This window comes from Hippocampus zosterae, chromosome 2 (assembly GCF_025434085.1).
Source record: "Hippocampus zosterae strain Florida chromosome 2, ASM2543408v3, whole genome shotgun sequence".
In the NCBI taxonomy this organism is placed as follows: Eukaryota; Metazoa; Chordata; class Actinopteri; order Syngnathiformes; family Syngnathidae; genus Hippocampus; species Hippocampus zosterae.
In genome coordinates, this window is record NC_067452.1 from 40,352,945 (window position 1) to 40,377,759 (window position 24,815).

At 47.4% G+C, this 24,815-nt stretch overlaps 2 protein-coding genes and 1 long non-coding RNA gene across 4 annotated transcripts; all 3 read left to right on the top strand.

Annotated features, from left to right (window-relative positions):
- The first annotated feature begins 3,477 nt into the window (after positions 1–3,477).
- LOC127594127 (uncharacterized) lies at positions 3,478–8,551 on the top strand. Of its 2 annotated transcripts, none has more exons than XR_007960607.1 (4): positions 3,478–3,536; positions 3,846–3,930; positions 7,587–7,728; positions 8,369–8,551. It is a non-coding gene; the product is annotated as an uncharacterized LOC127594127 (long non-coding RNA). The 2 variants fall into 2 exon arrangements; XR_007960608.1 differs by lacking the exon at positions 3,478–3,536 and adding an exon at positions 3,606–3,771.
- A 7,923-nt stretch (positions 8,552–16,474) lies between these two features.
- Positions 16,475–18,894, top strand: alx3 (ALX homeobox 3). The gene is made up of 3 exons (XM_052055741.1): positions 16,475–16,743; positions 16,927–17,052; positions 18,332–18,894. Exons 1-3 carry the CDS (start codon positions 16,504–16,506, stop codon positions 18,662–18,664), a joined length of 699 nt encoding a protein of 232 aa, XP_051911701.1. The 5' UTR covers positions 16,475–16,503; the 3' UTR covers positions 18,665–18,894.
- A 1,365-nt stretch (positions 18,895–20,259) lies between these two features.
- On the top strand, positions 20,260–22,986 carry rbm15 (RNA binding motif protein 15). The gene has a single exon (XM_052054455.1). It carries the CDS (start codon positions 20,438–20,440, stop codon positions 22,958–22,960), a length of 2,523 nt encoding a protein of 840 aa, XP_051910415.1. The 5' UTR covers positions 20,260–20,437; the 3' UTR covers positions 22,961–22,986.
- Positions 22,987–24,815: the final 1,829 nt, after the last annotated feature.

Genomic DNA, 24,815 nt, shown 5'->3' on the forward strand with positions numbered 1-24,815 from the left:
ATTTAGAAATGTGTTTCAGAGATTGTTATTGGAAATTCGCTAGTTTAGAGTGTTGCTAACGACGTAGCGACAATGCTAAATCGGTGCTAACAAGCTAATTAGCATGCGAAGGTGCTGCGAAAATGCATTGTTTATCGTTGTTTGTCACATTTTGAGCCGTATTTCTGTCCTTGTTAAACACCTGACGATTTGTGTTGTATTTGTGTACACAATATTAATGCATGTTTTAAATCTGTTCATTTCAGTTTCACTCTGCAATTCATTGAGTCAATGTCACAGTTGTTCACTGTACGCCGTCAAGAAGACCGTAATAAAGGAGCAAGACGCTCAGTTTCCTGGCTCATGAATAAATGAGCTTGGCTTGCTGTTGACCTGCGTTAACATACCTATAGTATCCAACACGTAGCGATAACAGTACATTCGCGTACCAGTGACCCAAGTGAGTATTAAGCACCATAGAAAATAAATGGATGGTCTCACGGCATTTTTTTTTTTAATGTTTCTGAGAATCCTTGAGGTCCCTGTTAAATTCACCACCGTTCTCCACTCACACGAAACCGAAGGACCGTGGCACTGATGGACATTTCGTTCTAGTAGATCGACAGTAACAAGCAGCCCAAAGCGATCGGTCCAAACCAAAATGGCCGACTTCACGTTCGGTTTCACTCGTGAGTCATTGAGACGCTTTGATGCTTCCTGTCGCTATCGACGATGGGGTTAAACCGGCCGCATTTTTGCAACTTTCCAAGGGTTGCCGCTGAGTGGTTCGTGTTTGGAAGGCCCCGGAATCCTTTTTTTTCACTTTTTCACCCGGCGACATGCAATAAATAAATAAATAAATGAAAAAGAACCCCCTCCGTTTTCAGGCATGATTGAAAGGCCGTTGTGTAGCTAGAAACAGACAATCTTAGCGCTTCTGATGCATTCTTTTTTGGGGGGGGGGGGGTTCAAAGTGACTTGACACCCGATTCCATCAATCAAATCACAGGAACATTTGCTTTCGCGCAAACACGCGCATACTGCGTCATCAGTCAAGTATGCGCAGTGTGTTTCCCGTCTCCTTCAATCCACTCATGTGACTCACTTTCCAAGGGCTGACTGCTGGGATCAGTTTCCATGGTAACCGCAGATCATATGATGGTTAGCCACAGTGTGTATGTGTGTGCATTTCTTTTTGTTCACTTCCCCCCCTCCCCCTCTCTCTCTCACACACACACATCTTGGTTGCGAATGGGTCACTGTGCCATTTCTACTGTTTTGTTCTCGTTTCAAATAATGGAGTCAACCACTAAAACCAATCACACTTAAAGTAAGGTGATGTAGATGTTACGGTCAATCAAAAATGTCAGGTTAGATCACATGAGCAGCTTTCACTTGGAAAAAAATAAAAAAAGACCTTTGCAAATGCCAAGTGAGATCCATCCCCAGCGCCGCCAAGCCATACAAATGTGCAGTGGTCCTTTGACCTCTGTGACTGACCTTGTAACTCATTTTTTTGTGAAGTCGTCACCACATAACTCCTAAATACAAAACGTTGTCTTGTAGAGCGTTTATTAAAAATGAAAAACTAAAAGAGAGAGAGAGACAGGTCTTGTATAAGCAAAGCAGTTTTTTTTAATGCCGAAGTGGTTAAGGGCAACTAATTCAAATAATCCACATTGTCTATTTCCGAGTAGTATAAAGTCAGGAGCAGAAGGTACAGTTACTTGTTTTCCGAATAAAAAGTCATCCGAAAAATAATACCCGAATAACACCCGAAAAAATCTACCTAAGTAGAATAACTACATTTTCGTACAGCCCGTAAGTTAACCACCACTGTGTGCGTGTTGTGTTTTCGCTACTTTTATGACGCGGACGGTGACGCTCTGCAAAGTCGGGTTGCCAGGTCACAAGTCAAATAAGCTGACGATCACGATCACCGACGGGCCAAAACTTGATCTACTTCCCAAGGGGGCTCGGGGGGGTTGTTATGCAGCTGAGCTCCACTGGTCCTCACATTCTCATTAGAGATCGTGATCCCCCCCCCCACCCAAAAAGGAGTGGATAACAATCTCATCCTACCGCATTACCCTTAAAAAAGGCTTACAGAGGATTTGATTTGAAAAAAAAAAACACTTTTTCTGCATACACGTTGTTGCTTGAAGCAGTCCCAGATACTTCAATACTTCCTTGACACCATGCACTGTACTACTTTCCTACCAGCTAGGGCTTTGGCTCCATCTTGTGGCATCTTAGGGTGTTGCAAAAGAGCAAAAAATGCAAATAAGTACGTTTTTCAGTCAATAAATAGATATCGGTTCCACAGAAGCTGGCAAACTGTTTCGCACGTCCACCACACAATGCAGAGATCCAGGATTCGATTCTGGCCTTCCTGTGTGGAGTTTGCACGTTCCTCCCGTGCCTGCGTGGGTTTTGTCCGGGTACTCAGATTTCCTCCCACATTTAAATAATACTTCCATGAAGAGGGCGTTTTGACTGCATGAAGAACATTAAAAATATGCGCAATGTCGCGAGTAGGTGAGTTTTTCCAGCAACTAGCCAAAGGCTCAGCTTCCGCATAAAAGCTAACAGGTGAATTTGTGTATGGTGAACTACAAATAGGCGATAGGTTTCACTGCATGTGATGTGTATCTGAGCGCACGGGGGAGTCTGCGAAGGTTGCTCTAAATAGATTTAGACAATGCGACCAGTCGGCAGTAATCAGATTGTTGTCACCTCCCTCGTTAGTCATCAGGTGCTGTGAGGCAAGCGCGTTGTCAAGTCACCTGACATCCTCTGGGAGTTGCCATTTCTTCACATGTATTTTGCTGCTATGGATTAGGGAGTGATATTTGTTTTTCTTGAGCATCCAGATGAATACTGGACGATGGAAGACATGCATTGTGCAGATCATCCACTAGGGAGCAGTAAATCGTTCACCAGGCGGCTTTCCGGCGATGCTGAAAGATGGTCACAATAAATTATCCATCCACGCATCCATTTTCAACATCGCTGATCCCGAACAGTGTCGCGGGGGGGGGGGGGGGGGATGCTGGAGCCCATCTTGGATAAATTCGGCTGATTTGCCAGTCAGTCGCGGGGGACCTTTTTGAGACGAACAACCAAACAACACACTCACATCGGCACCGTCACTGAATGAGAAGCGATCCCACGCTGCTCCCTCACAATAAAACACTTGTTTAAAATATAGTATTCTCGAGACAGAATGTTACTCGCAAGAAAAGTGGTACACACATATTAATATTTAAAATACCAAATAGCTCTTGCTCTCTCCCTCACTTGTTCTTGTCCCTCCCACTTTATGACCATATAGAAAATATAAAAGACTGAGTTTTAAATCGGCATTTCTTGGTATGATTTTAGTTGCTGTCTTTCTTATAATTTTTTCATACATTTTAGCGTCGCTGCTATAAGATAAGATAAAACAAGAAAACCTTTATTAGTCTCGCAATGGAGGAATTCCCAATATGAGACTGGCTGCGCTCCCAGTATGCTTTGCGGGACAAAGACTGTAAATACAGTCTTAGTGTTTCGAGGTATGTTTTGTGTACATTATTTATTCAGGCGTTGTTTTAGTTGTTTCATTATTACGGAGTGGGTTTTTTTTTCCAGTTTTCTATCATAAGTTCGATTTTGATGTGAGAACGTGATCGTGGATGACATGTTGACTCAGCACTCGCCAACACTTCCTGCTCGTGTCTGTGTGCTAAACGCTAACTTGTGCCTCCGCCCGTCAACTTTCAAGTGTTGGATTCCCTCGTAGTCACCACAGTATGTTATACTTAGCAGAAATATTTTAAATAATAGCGGTGACCCTTTGAAACTGTTTACATTTACTTTCACAGTGGTTCGACGCTGTTACGTTGGAGCTCCGGTTCGAAATGCCCCTCGAAGAAACACTGACCGCCAAGTTGCTTCCGGGTCAGCATTGTAAGTGACCGCTCAATTGTCTTTCCATGGAGAAACGAAGAATATGTAAATAATAACTCATAATCTCAGTCATGTTGGCATATATATTTTTTTTTTATTTTATTTTTGAGCAATACAGACTGAGTGGTTAGCACATCCCACTTCTGGGCTTTTCTGTCCATTTTTTTCCCTCTCACTACTTTGCAAGGTATGTTTCTAGTAACATTGTCTGTACAGCGGAGTTTTATTATGACGACTGCAATCGAGGTTAGGACAACGATTGCGGTCACTCTTGGAGTTAGGAGCAGACAATTGATCTCCAGATTTGTACACAAATGGTGACGCACAAAAGAGTTGGAGTGAGGAGAGCGGTGCTCTTGGTCCACCACATGTGTTGGTCCTGAGTGTTTGAAATATAAGATGGAAAGGAGGGAATGAAAGGGTGTGTGTGATGGGTGGGGGAGTGGGGGTTGGGGGGGGGGGGTCCTTGGGATGTAGCAGTGTCTCCCAAGACACCTAATACTTTGCATGCTCCAGGCCAGGCGAGAAGAAAAAGAGGACAATTGGATTAGATATCCAAATAGGCCGCGTATTTGTTTTAATCAGTCGAGTGACACAGGGAGAGCTTGAAAGCATGAAGTCCGCAACAGGGCCCGAAGAGAGGACAACCCACATGAGATGCTCCGAGGAGGCAGACGCTGAAAGACAAGGAGGAAAGGAAAGGGAAAGGGCAACCGGGGTGATTGGTCCCCGGGCTATGGCTGCATAATAGAGGCTGCGGGCGGGGGCGGTGGCGGGGCGGGGGCAGGTCTTCCTTCAAGAGTTCACTGTCAGGTCTTCAAATCAAGGGCACTCCGGTCACTTCCACCCGACAAAGCAGCTTTGACATTTACCGAAATCAGATGGCTTTCGGGACAGGGACCTCGGTTTGAAAAATGAATATTTCTATGCACCTGTTTCGATCGGCTTCAACCCTGTGAGGCCTAAACTATGAACTCATTTGACAGAAAATGTCAAATCTTGAAAACCGGAGTCTTAGCTGGTGATTCTGAACAAATAAGGAACAGACTGCCCTCTAGTGGATTACTTGCACAATGCATGTACTTCATCGCGAGTACACTCATCTTGATATTTCAAGAGAATAAATAAAAATGACATGAATGAGACGAGAAGGACTTGAAAAAAAATTCCAAATGTAAGATATGATACTTTTGCCATTGTACAGGGTGCTCCAAAAGTCTTGGGCACATTTGAAGTCCTCATATCTCCTTCACAATGAATAATAATAATAATACATTTTATTTATAAGCGCCTTTCAAGACACCCAAGGACACTTTACAATAACAAAAAAATGAATGGTAGTAAGATAAAAGTCGTGCCATTTTCAAGCGAATTATGGTACATGAAGTTTTTCGTAAAGGCTATAGATTTTTTTTTTTTCTTTTCAAACACATTAATGGCGTTCACTCAACCAGAAAAGGCGTTTTGTGTGCTTGATCTGCAAAAACTGAATCATGGCTTGATGTGTGTGTCGTGTGACCAATGGTGCTCACATTGAGCATCTTTGAACATTCCATGTAAAAATCGAGATTACGAGCTTTCCGAATTGACCAGATGCATTTTTATATATCCTTAATAGTTTTCGAGCTGTTCAATGACAAAATTATGCCCAAGACTTTTGGAACACCCTGAATTAAGGATCTGCCTTAGTCACGGCAGTAACTCTTAAAATTTGAGTGTGGGAATCTTCTCCCAGTTTACTGTGTACTGTCTAATCAGATCTCGTGGGGGGCGGGGGGTTCAAGTGATTCAGTTGTGTCCATGCGTGGTCATCTGAAACCTTTTGGCTTTGGCATGATTGTGCTTTTGCTCAGTTGGAGAATCTCAGGGTGTGAGCAAAATTATCTAAATTTGATGAGTTTTCTCTATAATTGGGAAAATTTTCGAACGTCTCTCTCTCTCTCTCTCTCTCATAGCCGCATTTTCAGAAATAGGCAGATAACAAAGGAGGCACTCCAGACTATTTGGATACAACAAATTAAAACCTCAACTTCCCAAAATGTTTCTCCTGAGCTTTTCATGTTCATCAACAAAAAGACTAATAAAGCTTTTCTTATCTTATCTTATTTTAAAAGTGCCACGGAACGTCAATTGTCTCACAGTTTGATGGAGCCGTCTTTGAAGAGTTTAGCAGCGGACCACAATGGCAAGGCTGAAAGCTAATGCTAGCTGTTTAGCACGTTACCCATTTCAGGTTCCAAAGAGCACATCTGTGCCATGACTCCGAGGAACAGAAAAAGCCACCGAAATTAGCCTGTCCCGCAAAAAAAAAAAAAAAATTCGACCACATGTATTTTTCTATCAACACATCCGTTAAAATGTTGATTACAGCCGGTATTTCATCTTGAGAAATCCCCCACCCCCAAGCAAGCGGAGAGAACATGAAAACCCCACCCAAGAAGGTCGTAGCCAAAAAGTCGACATGTCTACCTTGAAACTGCCAGGCAACGTTTTAAATGTTAAAACGTTCGAGGTACAGTACGAGACGGGTGTGTGACATGGAAGTTTTTCCGCACAAAGCAACGGCCTACATTCCCATTTCCGCAGCTGCTTTCTATTGCCCTGTATGCAGCGTCCTTGCCAACAGTTTATTTTCTGTCCGTCCACTTTCGCCCCAAGGTTGTTTGCTTTTTTTTTTTTTTTCCTCTTTGTAAACAGCTGCAATTCTCACATGTTTTTTCTTGGTGAAACTGCACTCTTGTCTGATTCGTTACGCTGCCCTGTTATTCCCCCGTCGGAGACATGCCACTCGCCGCTCAGATGTGTAAAAGAGTTAAGAGACCGGCTTCACGCATGGAGAAGTGACTTGAAGTGACAGAAGAATAAAAGAAATAATTCACAGTCATCCGTCCGGCATATGAACTGGAAAAGATCCAAATCTGAGTCATTCGCTCTCGTTCTGGGTGAAGGGCGACATTATGACCAAAGTCTGGGTGGTTGTTGGGAGGCGAGGCGGGGTCACGCTCCGCATTGCCCGTGCCCTCGAGGCACCCACCACGAGCAGGATGAGTTTGCGCATCCGTTGGGATGATGACCCCAGATATCTACCTCCCATGGGCTTTAGCTTGTACAGCTGCATCGCATTGGAGTGGAACAAACCAACCAACAAACCTACCCACAGTACCTATCTTTCTAGCTAGCTAGCTAGCTCGCGAGCTAGCTAGAAAGATAGCTAGCGAGATATCAAGCTCATTAGCTAGCTAGCTCGCGAGCTAGCTAGAAAGATAGCTAGCGAGATTTCGAGCTCATTAGCTAGCTAGCTCGCGAGCTAGCTATCTATCTAGCTAATGAGCTCGATATCTCGCGAGCTGAAAACATATACAAGCAATTACTATTGGGTTTGACTTTTTGACATGAGTATGTTCCAGAAAATATATACTGTTTTCATTCAAGATTTCATGAACAGAAAAAACAAGTGTGTCGTTAAATGGTTTACAGCAATGGGTACAAGCCCTTTTGAAACCGAGAGCTACGTCTTGATTGCTGATCCAAGTGAAGGACTACAGTTTGAGACACCAATTAGCTCAAATTACCCTGATTTGAGTGCTATATGAATGAGGATGTATTGTATTGTATTATTTATGTTAGTAATTAATGAATGAATTATATTCATCTAGGTTGAAGACACTGATCATGTTACAATGTCACCAAAATGATCAACAATGAAGAAAACCAATAAATATCAACCTGCAACACTAAATGGTCATTTCAGTAATCACTTCTACAGCATACCGAGGAAATCGCAATGTCCCATCACTGGTGAGCTTTTTTAAAATGTATTTATTTGTTTGTTTGTTTGTTGTTGCGAGCCGCTGGCTCCTCATGTGGTTCTTGGCCTCCAACGGTCATCATTTTTCTCACGACAAAAACATGTACCGCTGTTTGATTGCTGCTAAATTATAGCAAAGCTCATTTAACCCGCTAAATAAATGACCGAACAAAGTTGTATTTATACAACTGTAATGTCTGCGGATGTTTATTTCTCGCTTCTCCATTATGTCAGGAGTATGTATTGCGTATGTATTACACAAATAAGTTTACATCCAGGTTGTTTGAAATATTGAATATTTTTGGATTGATCGAATAAATGTTAGTGAGGATTTGGACATGGACTCATTTTGAGTCCCCCTTAAAACATTACTGAACAGAAGATTGGTGAAATGTCTGTGTGTGTTTTAACTTTTCATCAACAGGAAATATAAAAATCACATTTGACGTGAAATCAACGGCTTAATTTTGACGATACAAAGCGTGTGTTTTCGGTTCACAATATTGCACCACTAGCACCGCTTGGCGCCTTTTATTCCTTCCGCGTAAGAGGTTGTTTGTTTTGTTTGCCGGCGCGTGCCTGCCGCCCGGCTTCCAAAGCGATCCATTGCGGTGTTTATGTCGATGTCAGTGTTTGCAGAGTCCCGGTGCGAATCGGAAGGAAGGCTGTCTCGCTTTTGGGGCCGAAGAAGACCTAACTGCGGGCGGCTCAGCGTCACTGAGACGACGTGCCGCGGTGCTCCTCTCGCGTGCTGCCCGGTGCTGACGTCTCCTTGCCGGCGAACGTGTCGAGCAGAGCGCCCTCCTGGCCCGGTAATCGATTTAAAACAGCCTCTCTGTTGCTTTTTAACGTCCCGACGTGCCCCTGCTTATTTTCATTCGTTTATTTTTGTGTAGTCACGAAACGGGTTCAATCAAAAGGAGTGTCAATAATGTGATCAAAATGGAATCATAAAAATTGAGGGAAGTGGTGGGAAAATTATGACCCGCATAGTTTTTAGATTATCAAGAGTTCGGTTGTAGTTGAATTCATTTTTTTACTTTTCATTGCTTAGTTAAAATGTATTGAATCATGATAAATTGTATCTTTTTTTCTCCTTATTTTTTTTCTCTTTAAATATCCGCCCCTCTCTTAATTACAATTAATAAAATGAGAAATATTTAAAGAAGCAATTTTACATACAAATATTGTGTCAAAACATATTGTAATCGTTTAAATTCAATTTTAATGATACTGTGGTATTTTAATGTGTAAACACAGTTAGCAACTGACTCGTTTCTGCCATTTTTTCGTAAGGTCATTTTCTCGTGATCGCATTGCAGGGTCTGCTTTGGACTCCTCTTGTAAATCATATCTTGGGCTTGGGTAAAAAAAAAATCCGTTTTGGGAATCTATTTTTCAACCTACCACATCATTTTGAGGTGTTTGGGGAAATATCGATGAAATGTTGTCAAATTGCGGAAGAAAGCTATACACTACGGGAACATTTGTGTCACCTGACCTCGAATGGGGTGAGACGCAGGGGGGGGGGGGGCTGTCCACGAGAATAGGCCGTCTGTCCGTTGCCGGCGATGGTGCGGGAATCTCCGGTACCCAAACAAACAACGGGCAGACAAGGGTCGCATGGCGGAGAGTGCTGGAGCCCCATCCCAGCCATCTTCAGCCAGTAGGCGGGGGACACCCTGAACTGGTCGCCCAGCCCATCGCAGGGCACACGTAGACGAACGCCGATTGGCGCTCACGACCACACCGAGAGAAATTTGTCGCGCCCAAGCAACCTGACATGAATTATTTTGGAATGCGGGAATTAAGCGGAGTACCCTGAGAAAACCAGAGTGAACATAGCACACAGGAAGACCGGAGGCGGAATCGAACCACGCACCCTTGCGCTGTGAACCGGACGTGTGCCGCCCGTATCTTCCTTCATTATTAACATATTGACAAATTTCGAACACCGTTTTCTTCCTTTATTCCATCTGTTGCCGATGACATTATTTTTTTGGGGGGGGGGGGGGGGTATCATTTTGTTGTGACGTATGTCCATTTAAAAAAAATCAAATGTGGCTGTTGAGTCCGCCCACCCCCGATCTCGACAAGTTCAGCTTCAGGCAACCATTTGTACACGTATATCTACACCAGTGGTCACCAACATGGTGCCCGCGGGCACCAGGTAGCCCGTGAAGACCACTTGAGTAGCCCGCCAGTGCCTGGACATTGTGATTTGCTAGTAGAAATTATGATTTAAAAATGCAAACATTGGCAGTACTGTGAGACATTTCGAAACACGATCAAAGTCTGACAATTTAAATCGTCAAGTATTAAAAATAACACATCCTCATATTATTGAAGGTATTTTGGACAAATATGTTATTTCAGACGTGTATCAATTTGGTAGCCCTTCACACAATCGGTACACATGAAGTTGCTCTCACCCTCAAAAATGTTGGTGACACCTGATCTACACGCAACAAGGTCGTTTGGTTTGAAGGTCAAACATCCACATGAGAGGATGTCATTCGTTGCGCCAACGCAGGTTCCTCTGACCCGCCCGCTCCGTGACACCCCCACGCATGCGAGGTGACACAGAGGACAGCCGCCCGTCCTTCCGCCCCCAGAAAAGCGTCTTCGGCTTCCCAAAACGCACCCCCTGAGCAGCTAACCTCGGGGTCGCCGGCTGTCAATCAGCTGCTTGTGCGGCTTCTGGATACGGCGCGGAAGACGTGAAGAAGGCCCCTTGAGAGAATCCCCCCGGCTGGGCGTATGGGACCATCTCTGTGCATTCATGGCGGGTAATTCGATTAGCCATCCTTCTCTTATTCTAATGCAAACCTCAGGTTGAATCGCCGCCCTGTACGTGAAAGGAAAAGCCCCGGGCCATGATGGCCGGACACAGACGGCGCGAGTGGGGGGCGGGGGGGTGGCTGTCCGCTGGTACCAAGTATAGAGATTTTGTTCGTATAAGCTTCTGGCCGCATTTATCTGGCAGAGAAAAATAGATCGAGACATATCGCATCACTGTCTCATAGCGTCGCGCACAGGAATATTCTCATGTTAAAATTGTGAGAATAGATTTGGGCTGAACAATTAATTGAATCACAAAGGCTCCAATTCGGGTGAGGGGGGGGGGGGGACAAACAGCTTCATTATAGTCAGTCAGTAGGATTTATTTTTTATTTTTATATAATTTGATGTACAGTGATCCCTCGCTACTTCGCGGTTCGTGCATTGCGTTTTTTTCAAACATATTTAAAAAAAATATGTATATTTTTTTACATATACATGGAGTACAGTACTGTATATGTTGCTCTATGTGCCTCGCTGTTGTTTTGCAGCTTCTCGTGGACCGTTTGCGGACTTTAAAAAAAATCTGTTTATGTTAATTGGACGCTACTTCGCGGATTTTCGTCTATCGCGGCGGGTTTTGGCCATCCATTAACCGCGATAAACGAGGGATGTCTGTATTATGAGTTACTGATAGTGTCGCGGTCCACTTGTGGGACTTGCGTGCGGGCGGCGTGGGATCCAGAAGTCAGCTGAAGTCCCCCCCCCCCCCCCCCCCCCCCGCCACCCCCGCACCCTCACCCTCATCCTGGGTCGGATGAAAAGAGGGTGTCAGACGGCCGGGCAGCCTTGTAGAGGATGTAGTCCGAAAGGACCCGCGTGTGAGGTGCTGTAGGGTCACTTGAGACAGAGCCCAGAGCGTGGGGGTGGGGGAGGATAAGGGGGGGGGGGGTCTACACTGGGATGCTCAACAGCCTGAACTGATTTCCTGTGAGGGGTCACGCCTCGGACATGATCGGAGGTTGGACACTGTTCAGGCTTTGCGATACATCAGTTGTAGAGATTTTTTCCGTATGTCCTTTTTTTGCTGTTATTGTTTTTTGGGGTTGTTTTGTTTTTGCAGCATCCGTAATCGAAAGTGTATCTTTGCTGCTGTGGGCCGCTGACACTAACCACACGGCTGCCAACACAGGGGAGCTAGATTATGAAAAGCAAAGCCAAAGTCCGACTTTTGCAACGTTCTTATCGACTCCTTATTTTTTTCTAAGTGGCTTTCATCCTCACAGCAAAACAGTAAAAATGAGCAAAAACCGTTTCCACTTTGAAGAAAGGAACCTGGTAGAAGGCCGCTTTGCCCAAGACACGCTGTGCCCCCCCCCCTCCTTGCCCCCCTTGGGCCTGACACAAAAGCAGCCATTCAACTATAGTGGAGAAACAAAACGCATGATATCATCATCATCATCATCCTAATATATCATGCAAATATTATTGCGGGGGGGGGGGTTCTCGCCTCGCCAGTGCAAACCGGACATGAGGCAAAACAGTGCGAGGGGAGCCAAAGGAATGCCGCGTCGCTTGTAGACAACCGACATTTGGATCGAGTGAGAAATTAGAAATATGAGAGGGAACAAAATATGAGAGCCCCGTCGTTGAAAAAAAAAATCGTTGCGTAATATCCAAGTGCGACTTTCAGGTTCGTATTTTTGAAGCCACCATTCATTAACTGGCCTGTCATTTTTTAGGGGCGCGGGGGTGGCGCCCATGTGTGCCTGCAGATCTCGGACGCGGACCAAATTGAATGAAATGGGGCCCGAGCGGGCTTCTCGGCCCAAATGGACGTCCTGTTTACACGCTTGTCCGTCAGCTGAGTGGCGGCGCTCGGCCTCGCGTATCCGGTGAGCTGTCGAGACGTCTGCGAGAGCGAACGCGCCGCCGAGGCCTCGGTAAGTGCGCCCTGTTTGGAGAAACTGCGTACAGATAGATTGCAGATAAGTCCGGGGGGGGGGGGGGGGGGGGAATGCGTCGCGCTTTTTTTAAGGTGGCGAGCACGTCCCGTGGCCCCCAACTCGGCCGAGGCAACGGCGATACATTTGGGGGGTTCTTTTTCCGAGCGTCCGCAAGTTAAAATCGCGCCTCCTCATTTGGACAAGAATCGAAAAATTTGAAAATGCAAATTCATTTTCGGAAGGAAAAAATGTTTTTTTTTAAAGTGTTTTTTGAAAAAAAAAATCGGGAATAAAAACCGATGCGGTTGATGACGTCATCGCCGTTGTTTTTGGTTGCTATTATTTGTAATCATTCCAATTGGTTAATCAAGTGTTAAGGCGCAGTTTCAAATTTTTGTTCATCAAATGGACTTTGTGTTTTGTTTTGTTTCATTTTTTAAGGACCTTTTTTGTCTCAACTGTAAGCACGGGCCACTTCTCATATTTAGAAATAAATGCATTCATGATAGGGGGCCTGAAAATAGCTGATCTATATGAAATCATCTCTATGAAAATAGCTGATCGGGGGGGGGGGTGATAATAATTGTCGCATTGTAAATTTACAAGGCGAAAAAGAACCAGTGATTGAGAAAAATATGAAGAAACGGCATTAAAATAACTTGCACACGCGAAGCATCGTTAATGGGTGCACGAATGTAAAGAAAAAAAGAAAGAAAAAAAGATGACAGATAACGAGAGAGTGTGATTTTTTGTAGAAATGTGAACGAATTTAACTTAATCGAACACGTTGGAATACTTCGAGTCGCTCAAGAATTGTGGCCGGAGTGAAGTCAACCTTGAAAATCTCTCCAATTGGAAATTCTATTGCGGGAATGTGGCAATTGTGTCAACGCCATCAAAGAATTGATGGCCCGTCTGTCAACAATTTCAGTATTTACCGGGACGAAGGATCGAAAATGAATTAGTTGGGGGGGGGGGGGGTGAAATCATGCGAGGCCTCGCAATTTGTGTTTTTTGAGGAATGATAGAAAAGTGGTCGTTGCATTTGGCCGATTTGGTTTTTTAACATTATGGAAAGGTTGAGGGAGATGGAGGGGGGGGGGGGGGTTAGAGGCGCGAATAAAAAGAAAAGTTTGATTTTCTTTGTGGGGTGGGTGGGGGGTGGAGAAAAACACTAAAACACGATGATGCTGATGATAAGAATGTGTTTTAGAAGAGGCCCGCGCAGTCATCACGTCATCGTCAATCGGAATTAAATCGGAGGCTCGCGCACGTGGGATTTGAATCTTTGCAGTATTATATCGTGCACGCGCGCGCGCAGCGTTTCACGGCTTTTAGTGTGTGATCCGTTAAATCCCACCCACCCACTCACTCCATGTTTTAGGGGTGAAGGAACAAAAAAAAAAAAAAAAAGAGGAGACCAACTGGCTGCGGCGTCCTCCGCCTCCCCCCGCGAGCGAGCAGTCGCCGGATCGCAAGATGGACACCGAGCCGCGTTTGTCTTTCGGGAGGACGCCGCCAACCCGCGGGGGCCCCGTCGCTGGCGGCTCCCCGCCACCGGGCCCCTTCCTTCCCTGCGACGAGCTACGCCAGGTCGGCGCCGGCCGCCGCCTCGGACCCGCGGCGGACGCCGCGGGGGAGGCGGACGCCTACGCCGCGCCGCCGCACCGCCACTTCGGGGACTTCCCGTGCCATCCTCCCGCCTCGCCGCCGGAGAAACACGCCAAGTTCTTGGAGGCCTTCGGTCAGGAGCACAAGGCCGGACTTGGGAGCTCCAAGGCCCCCTTCTACCACCAAAGTAAGTTGCCGTGACTCTTGTCGGTCGTTTCGTTTCTCGTGTCCGCGAGAGTCGACAAACTGAAGAAAACGTGCGCAAGCGTCAAATCGACTCACGAATCGAAATTGTTGACATTTCACTCGCGTCTCGGTTGAAAACAAACTTTTGGGCATGTTATCGATTATTTTCTAAATGACTGTTCGTGCTTTCAAATCAGTGACGCAATGTCCAATTGGCTCCAAGTATTTATTTGCGTGTGTATCGATAAAAGTCATCATGTTTACGGAAACGGAGCGACAATTCGCGACATTTCGTCCGGTTTGATTAAATTGTTAATTTAAATTTAATTGTTAACAAAACCGCCTTTTAATTTGACATTATTTATCCAGTCGTTTATTCCCGTTGGAAACTTTTGACCCGAGGTATGTGCTCCTCATTTTCCAAGAGTTTGCCACAAGGTCGCCTTGTCTCAGCTGTACATGACGATTAACCCCCCCTCAAAACTCCCCCTCCAAGGAAAACAACAACATGCCAACAATTGATTCAAAGCAGGAACCCGATTTTTTTTTGTTGAAAAAGAAAATACCGGATGCGATTTTATTTTCACGTGGCGTCGCGTCGCCCAGACTTATAATTGACGCAGTCACGTTGGGTTACAGCCTGTTTTGACAAGAGTTCATTTCGTCTTCCGGTTTTCTCTCTTAGATTATTATCTCGAATCACGATAAAAAAATGTGCTTTTTTTGGTTTGTTTTTGGTTTAATTAATTCACTTTTTATACAATTCTTCACCAAGCAAAGACCAGCATGTGAGAACTAACACCAATTTTTTTTTAAAGCGGATACGACGAGAAAGGAAACATAAATAATAAGAACAATATTTTGCATTGAGAGCAGAAGCGCCGCGCTCCACATTGTTGTAGATGTGGTCGCTCAAATTTTTTTTTTTTAAATGACCTTTCACGATGACCTTGGAGTTTTGGTTCAGATTTCTCCAGTTATTGTTTTCACTGTTGCCGAGCTCCATGTTTGAGGGGGGGGGGGGGCAAAGGGGGAATGTTTTTGTCATGAAGCTCAACATCGGGTCGCAAATTGAACGAAGAGACGAGGTCGGCCTGGAGACGAAAGGCAGACGGCGTTTGTTTTTTTTTTTGTGGCTCCGGCCGGCAAATGCGTTTGCACGACGGGGTTTCGTGGAGCAAATAACCCGGCGCCAAGTGGACGGAATTGTGCTTTCGCAAGATGGCGCCTTCAAATTCAAAACCAAATCCATTTCCTCTTTTTTGCTGATAGAAAAAAAGCAAAATGGCAATTGTGTCACTCAAAACCAGTTTTGCGATGTGTTTTTGTCTCCCATCTGGGTTTTGCCTCTTTTTTCCCCCCCAAACAACTCCATGGAAATAATGGATTGGAAAAAAATGGCCCTTTTCTCTCGATCATCCTGAAATGTCCCAACCTGCAGCTCTCTTACGGCCTTTTCCTCACTTTGGTGTTGGACGGGTTTGCTCAAATATTTCCACTGCGTCAACAACGCTGGCGGCCATTTTCTCACGTCGCCTCTTCCTCAAGAGGAATCAAAAATCACAGTTTTTGGAATAATTGCCGCCGCCGGGGACGTCGGAAAAGTCACTCATTTGGCCACTCTGACGTCAGCAGGGAGGGGCACGCTTGGAGCCATGAAAGCTACCAAAAAAAATAATAAAAAATAGACAGAAAAAGAACCAAAAATGTCAAGCGCAAAAAAAAAACTCTCATCAGTCAAACTTTCCAAAGCGGCGGATGCAACTGTTGCCGATGCAACGGGACCAGACTCGACGCTCGGTCCGCATATTTGGAATAAATCAACTTGAGATCATATTTTATGGCTTGTACTTCCGAAACATTTTTGTTTTCGGCGGTGTGCACTGAGATTTAGTTTTAGTTTTTTTTTTTTTTTTTTCATTTAAAACATGTGCTTGACTCCATGAGGTTGGCAAACTTGGCAGGCAGATGACATATTTGCATTCCAGAAATTAATATGAGGCCATTTTTAGTCATAGTGGCTATTATAATAATAATTATTATTATTATGAGTAGTTGTAGTATTCAAGTGATGGTGTTGATAATATGTAATAAAATCAAAAGGTGAACAAATGTTTAAAAAAAAACAATGAAAGAAGCTGGTGCCCCCCCCCCCCCACTTTTGATATTAAATTTTTTTTTTGTTTCCTTTTTCCAACACCTCCAGTCCGCGAGAAAGGTGCCCCGACGAGCTACTCGGGCATGGGCGTCGGCGAGCGCTCGGACAAGCTGAAGGAAGGCGGCGTCTCGCTGCTCTGCGGCGACTCCATCGCCGACTCCATCGATCTGTCGGGCAAGAACAAAAAGCGGCGCAACCGCACCACCTTCAGCACCTTCCAGCTGGAGGAGCTGGAGAAGGTCTTCCAGAAGACGCACTACCCGGACGTCTACGCTCGCGAGCAGCTGGCCCTGAGGACGGAGCTCACCGAGGCCCGAGTGCAGGTGGGTGGGTGGGCGCCCGCTTGACCAAAGCGTCAAACGCCCCAAATGTAAATATGCCGAGAAAATCGCCGCGGATTCCACAGTCACATTTGAACAACGACTGCAAATATGGGGCCCCCGGTTCTTCGATACCGCAGTGGATCGGATGTCTGCTAATCCGCGCGATACTGACGCCGCGCGTAGGTTTGGTTTCAGAACCGTCGAGCCAAGTGGAGAAAGCGAGAACGCTACGGGAAGATTCAGGAGGTCCGCAACCACTTTGGCACCACCTACGATATTTCCCTCCTCCCCCGCCACGACGCCTACCAGGTACGGCTCAAATCGTCTGCTTGGTGTGAACTTTCACGGCAATGTAAAGATTACCCTGGAGAAAATGCCGCCGCGCCACGGACGCACTCTACTGACCCCCGACGTCATAAAAAAAAAGAAAAAAAAAAGCGCTTTGCACGGGATTTCTGTCTACATGTGTTGCTCCAGCACCTGTGTTTCGCATAAGTGGTATAACACCTCATGGATGCTATTCGTGGCATTTATCACTGCACGAGCCGACTTAAAAGGCGCTTAAAAATAAAATGTATTATTATTATTATTAAAGGCTCGGCATTTAGATACGCAAGGTGAAATTGTCTTTGTTTTATCTTTTAGTGTGACAGAAAACTTAAAAGTGGGCTTGACAATGAACAGCTCGAAAGCCCCTTTGCTGCCAAATTGCTGCTGATTGAGTGCAGAGTCGAGTTGAGTTGGCTGCTGAGCCGACGGCGCTCGTAACTCAAGGTCGCACTTGCAAGTCAAAGCAAAAAAAAAAAAAAATGGGTTGAACAAGAGCCGGAACCTCCAAAGTGGGTATATTAACCCTTGGGTCCTTCAAATGAAAAAAACCCTAAGTTACGCATTTTACAATTTTTGTAATGATGTATTTTGTGTTATACAAACATTCTTATTTTTTTTTCAAACACTCAAAATGTTCAGAGGCATCTGTGCTATCCATACATATATAGTTTTTATTAGTTCTTTGGGAATTTTTATTCTTTATTTATTGCAAAAGGAAAAAAAAATTGTGTCTGGAGGTCCCAACCAAGCCCTACTAACAATCCCGACCGGACGTGTTCATGTAAGATGCATCGGTTTGAAGCCTCCTGCAAAAAGGCAAACTCATTTGCGATCCTCTGGCGCCACCTAAAAGTTGCAAAATTGGAATGACCTCAACTCAACAATGTGGCATGCATACGTCAGTCCAAGTGAAAACAAAGCGATTGACGTAAAAATCGCGTGAAATGCATGTTTACACATTAGGTTTACGATGCATTCAAAAATATGAATTATAATGGGTCTCTATGGTGCAAAATATGTCAATTGTGAAGATTAAGGTATCAAAACCTTTTTTATTATTGCTGCAATGCCTGAGAATTATCAGCCGGTGACGTCATGAAATTGAGGCCATTTTAGAGCCCCCCCATACGTTTCCGCTCCCTCGTGTTTTTCAGAATGCCTTTGCCTTTGATTCAAAGACATCATTTTACATTTATCGCAAGCGGTGGACTACGAGGGTTAAGGTGTGCGCACGTGTGTTCCTGAAACCCAGATGCAGGGCAACCTGTGGCCAGCGGCTTCAGGAGTCGTCGGAGGCACGTCGGCTCCCGGCTGCGTCCTTGGACCCGAATCCTTTCCGTCCTCCTGCATGGGAGCTTACGCTCACCCTCACAACAACCTGCAGGGCTTCATGGGCATCCCCTCGTCCCCCCACCACCACCACCACCATCACCACCAGCCGCCGCACCATCCGGCCATCAATGGGCTGTACTCCCTGCACGGCTTCCCCGGCGGCGCGGAGCCTGCGGAGAACGACTACAAGCCGACGGGCCTGATGGCGCTGCGAATGAAAGCCAAAGATCCGGGCAGCATTCTCTCGTGGCCGACATGACGGCCATGCTTGCCTGACATCCCCCCCAGCACTTCCCCCCCGGAGCCAGAAAGTAGTCCCCACCTGCCGTGTATAAAGCGAATCGCCAATAGTCGCATGGGTTGGGGACTCAGCCCTGCCTGGATGGCAAATAATGAAACGCCAAAGAGTAATTGGCTCTATCCACACAAAACACTTTTGAGATCATTTCAAACTCTTCAACAATCAAACGCGATGATTGATTTCGAAAGAGGGGAAAAAATAATAATGCAACAACAGTGCTTTATTCATGTTGCCAATTTGCAGCCTGCAAAAAGACAAGTGGCTTTTTCTCTCTTCGCCATCGAGTGACATTTGTGACTCCGTGATACGTCCCACTCGTGGTACAGCATGTTACACACGGCACAAAAATATGCAAATGAGCCTTTTCAGCAAGGTTCCAGGGGGGGGGATCTGCTACATTTGTGAATGGTGAACTGCAAACATGCTACGTCGCCTGTATAGTATCCTGTGCACAGAGGCCCACGCATACCCCCCCCCCCCCCCAATCACGTTTCACTTTGCCAGCTTGGCGGCATTTCCACTGAAAAGTCATGAAGTACGGGCGGTACTTGGACCAAAAAATGACATTGAAAAAGAATGAGAACACAAATACGTTCTTCTAATTCTTTGTTAGTTTTCACATTAACGAGACCAAAGGACACGGTAGCAATTAATTCTTCTTTTCTTTGTTGTTTGATGTCTGTGACGCATGATGGCTTGACCCAAAATAAAGGTTTGCTCTGTCTACACCTGCTGTCTGCTGTTGGATGGAACAGGATTGTTAGGCATGTAATCACTTTGTAAATAATTCATGATTAATTTTTAGGACATTTCGCTACGGAGTGCGTTTTGGACATTCCGTTCATACTTTGTGTTTTGATCTTGTATGCATTCTTTAAGTGCAGGTCAAGTCTGACATTTTTTCTTCTTGACAATCACAAAATTCTACGCGAAAGTTTGAGAACCGCTGGCGTGGAACGTATGTCTGCTGTGACACTGCCACCGTGTGGTCAACTCATCTCATCTCAAGTGTATTTCTCGAGCACTTGAAAACAACCAAGTGGCGCACATGAAGCAAAAACAATTCATACAACAACAAACAATAAAACAATCAATTAATAACGAAGACGGTAGAAAGCACAAAACAGTCAAACTCGTGTCGCGTCAAAAGTCAAAGAATAAAATTTGTTTTGATTGTGAGAGAGAATGTTTGTTTTTTCTATCTGTGTACCCCGCCTAATATCCGGAGGCAGCTGGGATAGGCTCCAGCACGCCAGGCACCCTTATGAGGATAAACGGATTAAAAAATTGATGGATGGATGGATGGTCTAATTTCAGACAAGAGGTTGATGTAATGTCCATCGAAGAAGGAAACGGGCTGTTAAGAAGAATTTCATTTAAATAAATGAAATTCATTTAAAAACAAATCAAATCATCAATTGAGTTAATAGTATCTACGAAGGACAACTTTGTTATTTTATTTTACGTTGACGTGTATCGAACTCATTTTTGCCTCGGCTAGTTTTTTTTTTTATTGACGTGCTCGTTCACATCTTCCGCCCTCTTTTCCAACCAATCGCGCGTTAGTAGGCGGGACGGAAAGCGAATCTTGAGAAAATGGCGACCGTCGTTGTTTTGCCGCAGGCTCAGTGAAGAACCCGAATTTTGTTGGCCAAAATTCTGCGGTCGCGCGCAGAATTGCTGCAACCGAAACCTCCCAGGCGCCCCAGGGTGGTCTGCGCGTGGACCGAAATGAAAGGTAAAGAGCGGTCGCCGCTGAAAAAACGCTCGCGGGCCTTGGACGACATTCGCGATCGGGGAGGATGCCACCCGAGCAGCAAGAAAATGGGTCCGCTGTCGCTGTCCGGCGGGAGTAACAATAACGGCAAGAGCGACGGCGGCTCGACGAGGAGGAGCCTGCTCGGCGACAAACGGGACCGAGACTTCGAGGGCCACGGTCGGCTCGCCAACAACCACGGCTGCCAGCCCGGCGCCGTCGGCCCCGCCAGCAAGAACCACGGCAGCCTGAGCCTCTCGCTGGATTTGGCCGCGGCGAGAAGCACGTCGCGCGGGGACCAGAGGCTGCCCGCTCTGGGCGCCGAGGCCGAGTACAAAACCCTGAAAATCAGCGACCTGGGCAGCCAGCTGAGCGACGAGGACGTGGAGGACGGGCTCTTTCACGAATTCAAAAAATTCGGCGACGTGAGCGTCAAGCTGAGCCGCAGCAACGACGAGCGGATCGCCTTCGTCAACTTTCGGAAGCCGGAGGACGCCCGGGCCGCCAAGCACGCCAGGGGCCGCCTGGTGCTTTACGACAGGCCGCTGAAAATCGAGGCGGTGTACATTAACCGCAGGAGGAGCCGCTCGCCGGTCGAGAGAGACCTCTACGGCGCCGCCGCGCCGAGCCACAGACACTTGCAGAGGACCCTGTCGCCCAGCGCCCTGGGCTACAGGGACTACCGGCTGCAGCAGCTGGCCTTGGGTCGGCTGCCCCCTCCGCCGCCGCCGCCCCTGCCCCGCGAGCTGGAGCGGGAGCGGGACTTCGCCCTGTTCGACGCCCGGGCCCGGCCGGCCTTCATCGCCGAGCGGGCCGCCTTCCGCGAGGAGGATTTTATATCGCCCGAGGACGACCAAAGAGCTAACCGCACCTTGTTTCTGGGCAACCTGGACACGGAGGTGACGGAGGCTGACCTGCGCAGAGCCTTCAACAGGTTTGGCGTCATCACGGAGGTGGACATCAAGAGGCCCATGCGGGACCAGACCAGCACGTACGGCTTTTTGAAATTTGAGAACCTGGACATGGCGCACCGCGCTAAGCTCAGCATGTCCGGCAAAATAGTGGGCTGCAACCCCATCAAGATAGGCTACGGAAAAGCCACGCCCACCACGCGGCTGTGGGTGGGGGGGCTGGGCCACTGGGTGCCCTTGGCCGCCCTCGCCAGGGAATTTGACCGCTTCGGCACCATCAGGACGATAGACTACAGGAAGGGGGACACCTGGGCCTACATTCAATACGAAAGTCTGGACGCCGCGCAGGCGGCTTGCACGAACATGCGGGGCTTCCCCCTGGGGGGGCCCGAGAGGAGACTCCGGGTGGACTTTGCCGACACGGAGCATCGTTACCAGCAGCAGTTTTTGCAACCCCTCCCACTCGCCCCCTTCGACATGGTGGCCGAGTCGTTCGTCCACCGCGCGGCGCCGGAGCCTCTCAGGGTCCGAGACCGGACTCCCCCGCCGCTTCACTTCAGGGACAGGGAGCTCTTCGCCGGCGCCGAGTGGCCCAATCCGCCGGCTCTCCGGGAGCGGGTGCGGGCCTCGCCCTTCGAGCCCCTGGAACACTTGGAACGCGAGCGGCGGGCGCGCGAGCCCTGGTCCCTGGAGCGGGAGCTGCACGGGCGGGAGCCCGCGCGCAAGCGGCGCCTCGCCGAGGACGGCCGGCACCTGGACCACTCGCCCGACACCTCTGACAGGACAGTAAGGCGTCGGCGGCCCTCTCCGGACGGCAGCCCCGGAGGCAGCAGCAGGGACGGGGGCCGATTCAGCGATTCGGAGCGGCCCCCGCGAGGCGACAGGCCCTCGCCCGCGCGCGAGCGCCACGCTAGCCTGGAGCGCGGCGGGACCGAGCGGAGACTCAAGGGGCCGTCGGGCGGCGGCGGCGGCGCTTTGCCGGCCGCGGAACGTAAACGCAAATCCGGCGACGGGGGCAAAGGGACGGCAAAGCGGGAGCGCTCGGAGGGGTCCTCCAGAGGCGGGGCCAAATCGGACGGCGCCAAGCCGACGCTGGCCTGGCAGGGGGCGCTCCTCCTGAAAAACAGCAACTTCCCGGCCAACATGCACCTGCTGCAGGGCGACGGCGGCGTCGCCAGCGAGCTGCTGGCCCACGGGACCACCGGCAAGCAGGTGGGCCAGCTCAAGATCACGCAGCGCCTGCGCCTGGACCAGCCCAAGCTGGAGGAGGTCTCCCGCCGCATCAAGGCGGCGGGCCCCGGGGGCTACGCCGTCCTCCTGGCCGTTCCCGGCGCCGCCGAGGACTCGTCGTCCGACTCCACCCAGCGGCCCCTCCGCAACCTGGTGTCCTACCTCAACCAAAAGCAGGCGGCGGGCGTCATCGGCCTGCCCGTGGGCGGCAGCCGCGATAAGGACACCGCGGGGGGGGTCCTCCATGCTTTCCCTCCCTGCGATTTCTCCCAGCAGTTCCTGGATTCCTCTGCCAAAGCTCTGGCCAAAAGTGAAGAGGACTACCTGGTCATGATTGTGGTGCGGGGCGCATCTTAAAACAAACGGCTGGGGAAAGGGTGGGGGGGGGGGAGAAAAAAAACCCATCAACTGCTGTATTCCAGTAACCATTGCATGCCGTGTGTTTTGCATTTTGGGCTACACTCGTACGGTTCTTGGATGTTGTATGTTGACATGTTAGCCACCAAAACCTCAGGCGGCGGCTTTTTTTGCAAACAAACAAACAAAAAAAATCTTCATTTACTGTGGTTACAAAATCCACAATGACCATTTGGAATACTTTAAAAACAAATCCGTACACAAAATGTTTGGTCAGAGGAGAACAAAATGGGCGCCATGCGGGAAGCAGGCGCAATAACATCGCTCAAAACCGGATCAATTCTTTCCCAATGAAGCAAGCGTTGACATTGCGAAGTGATCCTGATCCTGGCCCGCACATGTTATTGTGTCTGCTGCTCCACATGAAAGGCGGCAGTGTCATTTTAATCCCCCTGGAAGATGAATGGGTGAACGCCAAAGTACGCACATGCTCTGCTTTTCAAGTTCCGTTCAAAAAAAGAAAAAGAAAGAAACACGTCTTTGGTACAATAACGCGAGTCATTCATGTCATGCGGCTTCTCCCCACAGTGCTCGCGTTGCTTTTTTTGTTATTGTTAAATTCATTTTTTTTTTTTTTTAACCAAGAAACATTTGTGTAATGACGCATTGACGACGGCAGGCGGCGCACTGGGGCAGAGTGGTGACATGTTTGACCTTTTGGGTCAACTTTTTTTTTCCTTCTTCTTCTCCATGTTAAAGAATTGACAACCATTCTTTGATGCGCACACTCAATGTTGGGACCGCAGCCGAGCACTCCCTTGTGGAAGTCTGCTTTTACCAAGATGGTAACGATGGAGGGGGAGGGGGGGGGGCGAGACTGTCACTTACAAATTCGCATTCTTTGGCTAACATACTGTTGAGACATTTTAAGAAACCGTTGCAAAATTATCCGTTTGTGACTTTGCTTTTTATTTGTTAGCTTACGGTCCCGCCATTACAAGAAGCGTTGTTGATCTCAAATGTGAACTGCCTTGTAGAAACGAGCCCCCCCCCCCCCCTCGAAGGCCCCCAAACGAGCGCTTCTTATTGTCTTGGTAAAGGTAGACGGGCTCTCCCGAGAGCGGCGAGTCGTCCCATTTGTGCTCTCACGGTAACAAAAGTTTTGTTGTTTTTACTCCGTGCTTTAGTTTGTTTTGTTTTGTTTTGTAGAATGTAATTTGTGGGACGGGGGCGGGGGCGGGGGGGTGTTAGAAGTGAAAAAATGTTTTTGTATTGACCGTCTGACTGAAACCACAAAATGGGTCCTGAAAAACAATTCAGTCAATCAGGCCCCGCGTCATTTGATTTCAGCATTTTGGAATTGACACTTTTAGAAATCGAGAACAATGACTTTGTACGGTGGCGATAAAAAGTCTACACACCCCTGTTCAAATGCCGGCTAAGACGACAGATTAATCTTTCGAGAAAAAAAAAATTACCATTCTGTCACTTATCAACTATACAACTAAAATTATTTTTTTCACTAAGATTAAGATGAAATAAAAAAAAATTAAACGATGTACAGGTTATCAGTTACAATGGAAAAACATTTGGAAAAGTTGTTTTTGAAATCACGCCTGGCATTTTCAAAGAGGTGCGTCCACTTTTTACGCCCGCCGTACACGTTGAATCGCCACTGCTCTGAAATGTTTTGACGCACCGAGACGCCACCCTCGACCATGACCCCCCCACCCCCCACCCCTTCCAGCTCTGCTGACTTCCGTCTCACGTTTGTACGCGCCGATGTCATGGGGGAAGAAGGAGGGAGAGCGAGCTGTTGACGTACCTGCAAAAAAAAAAAAAGTGCATCAATAAA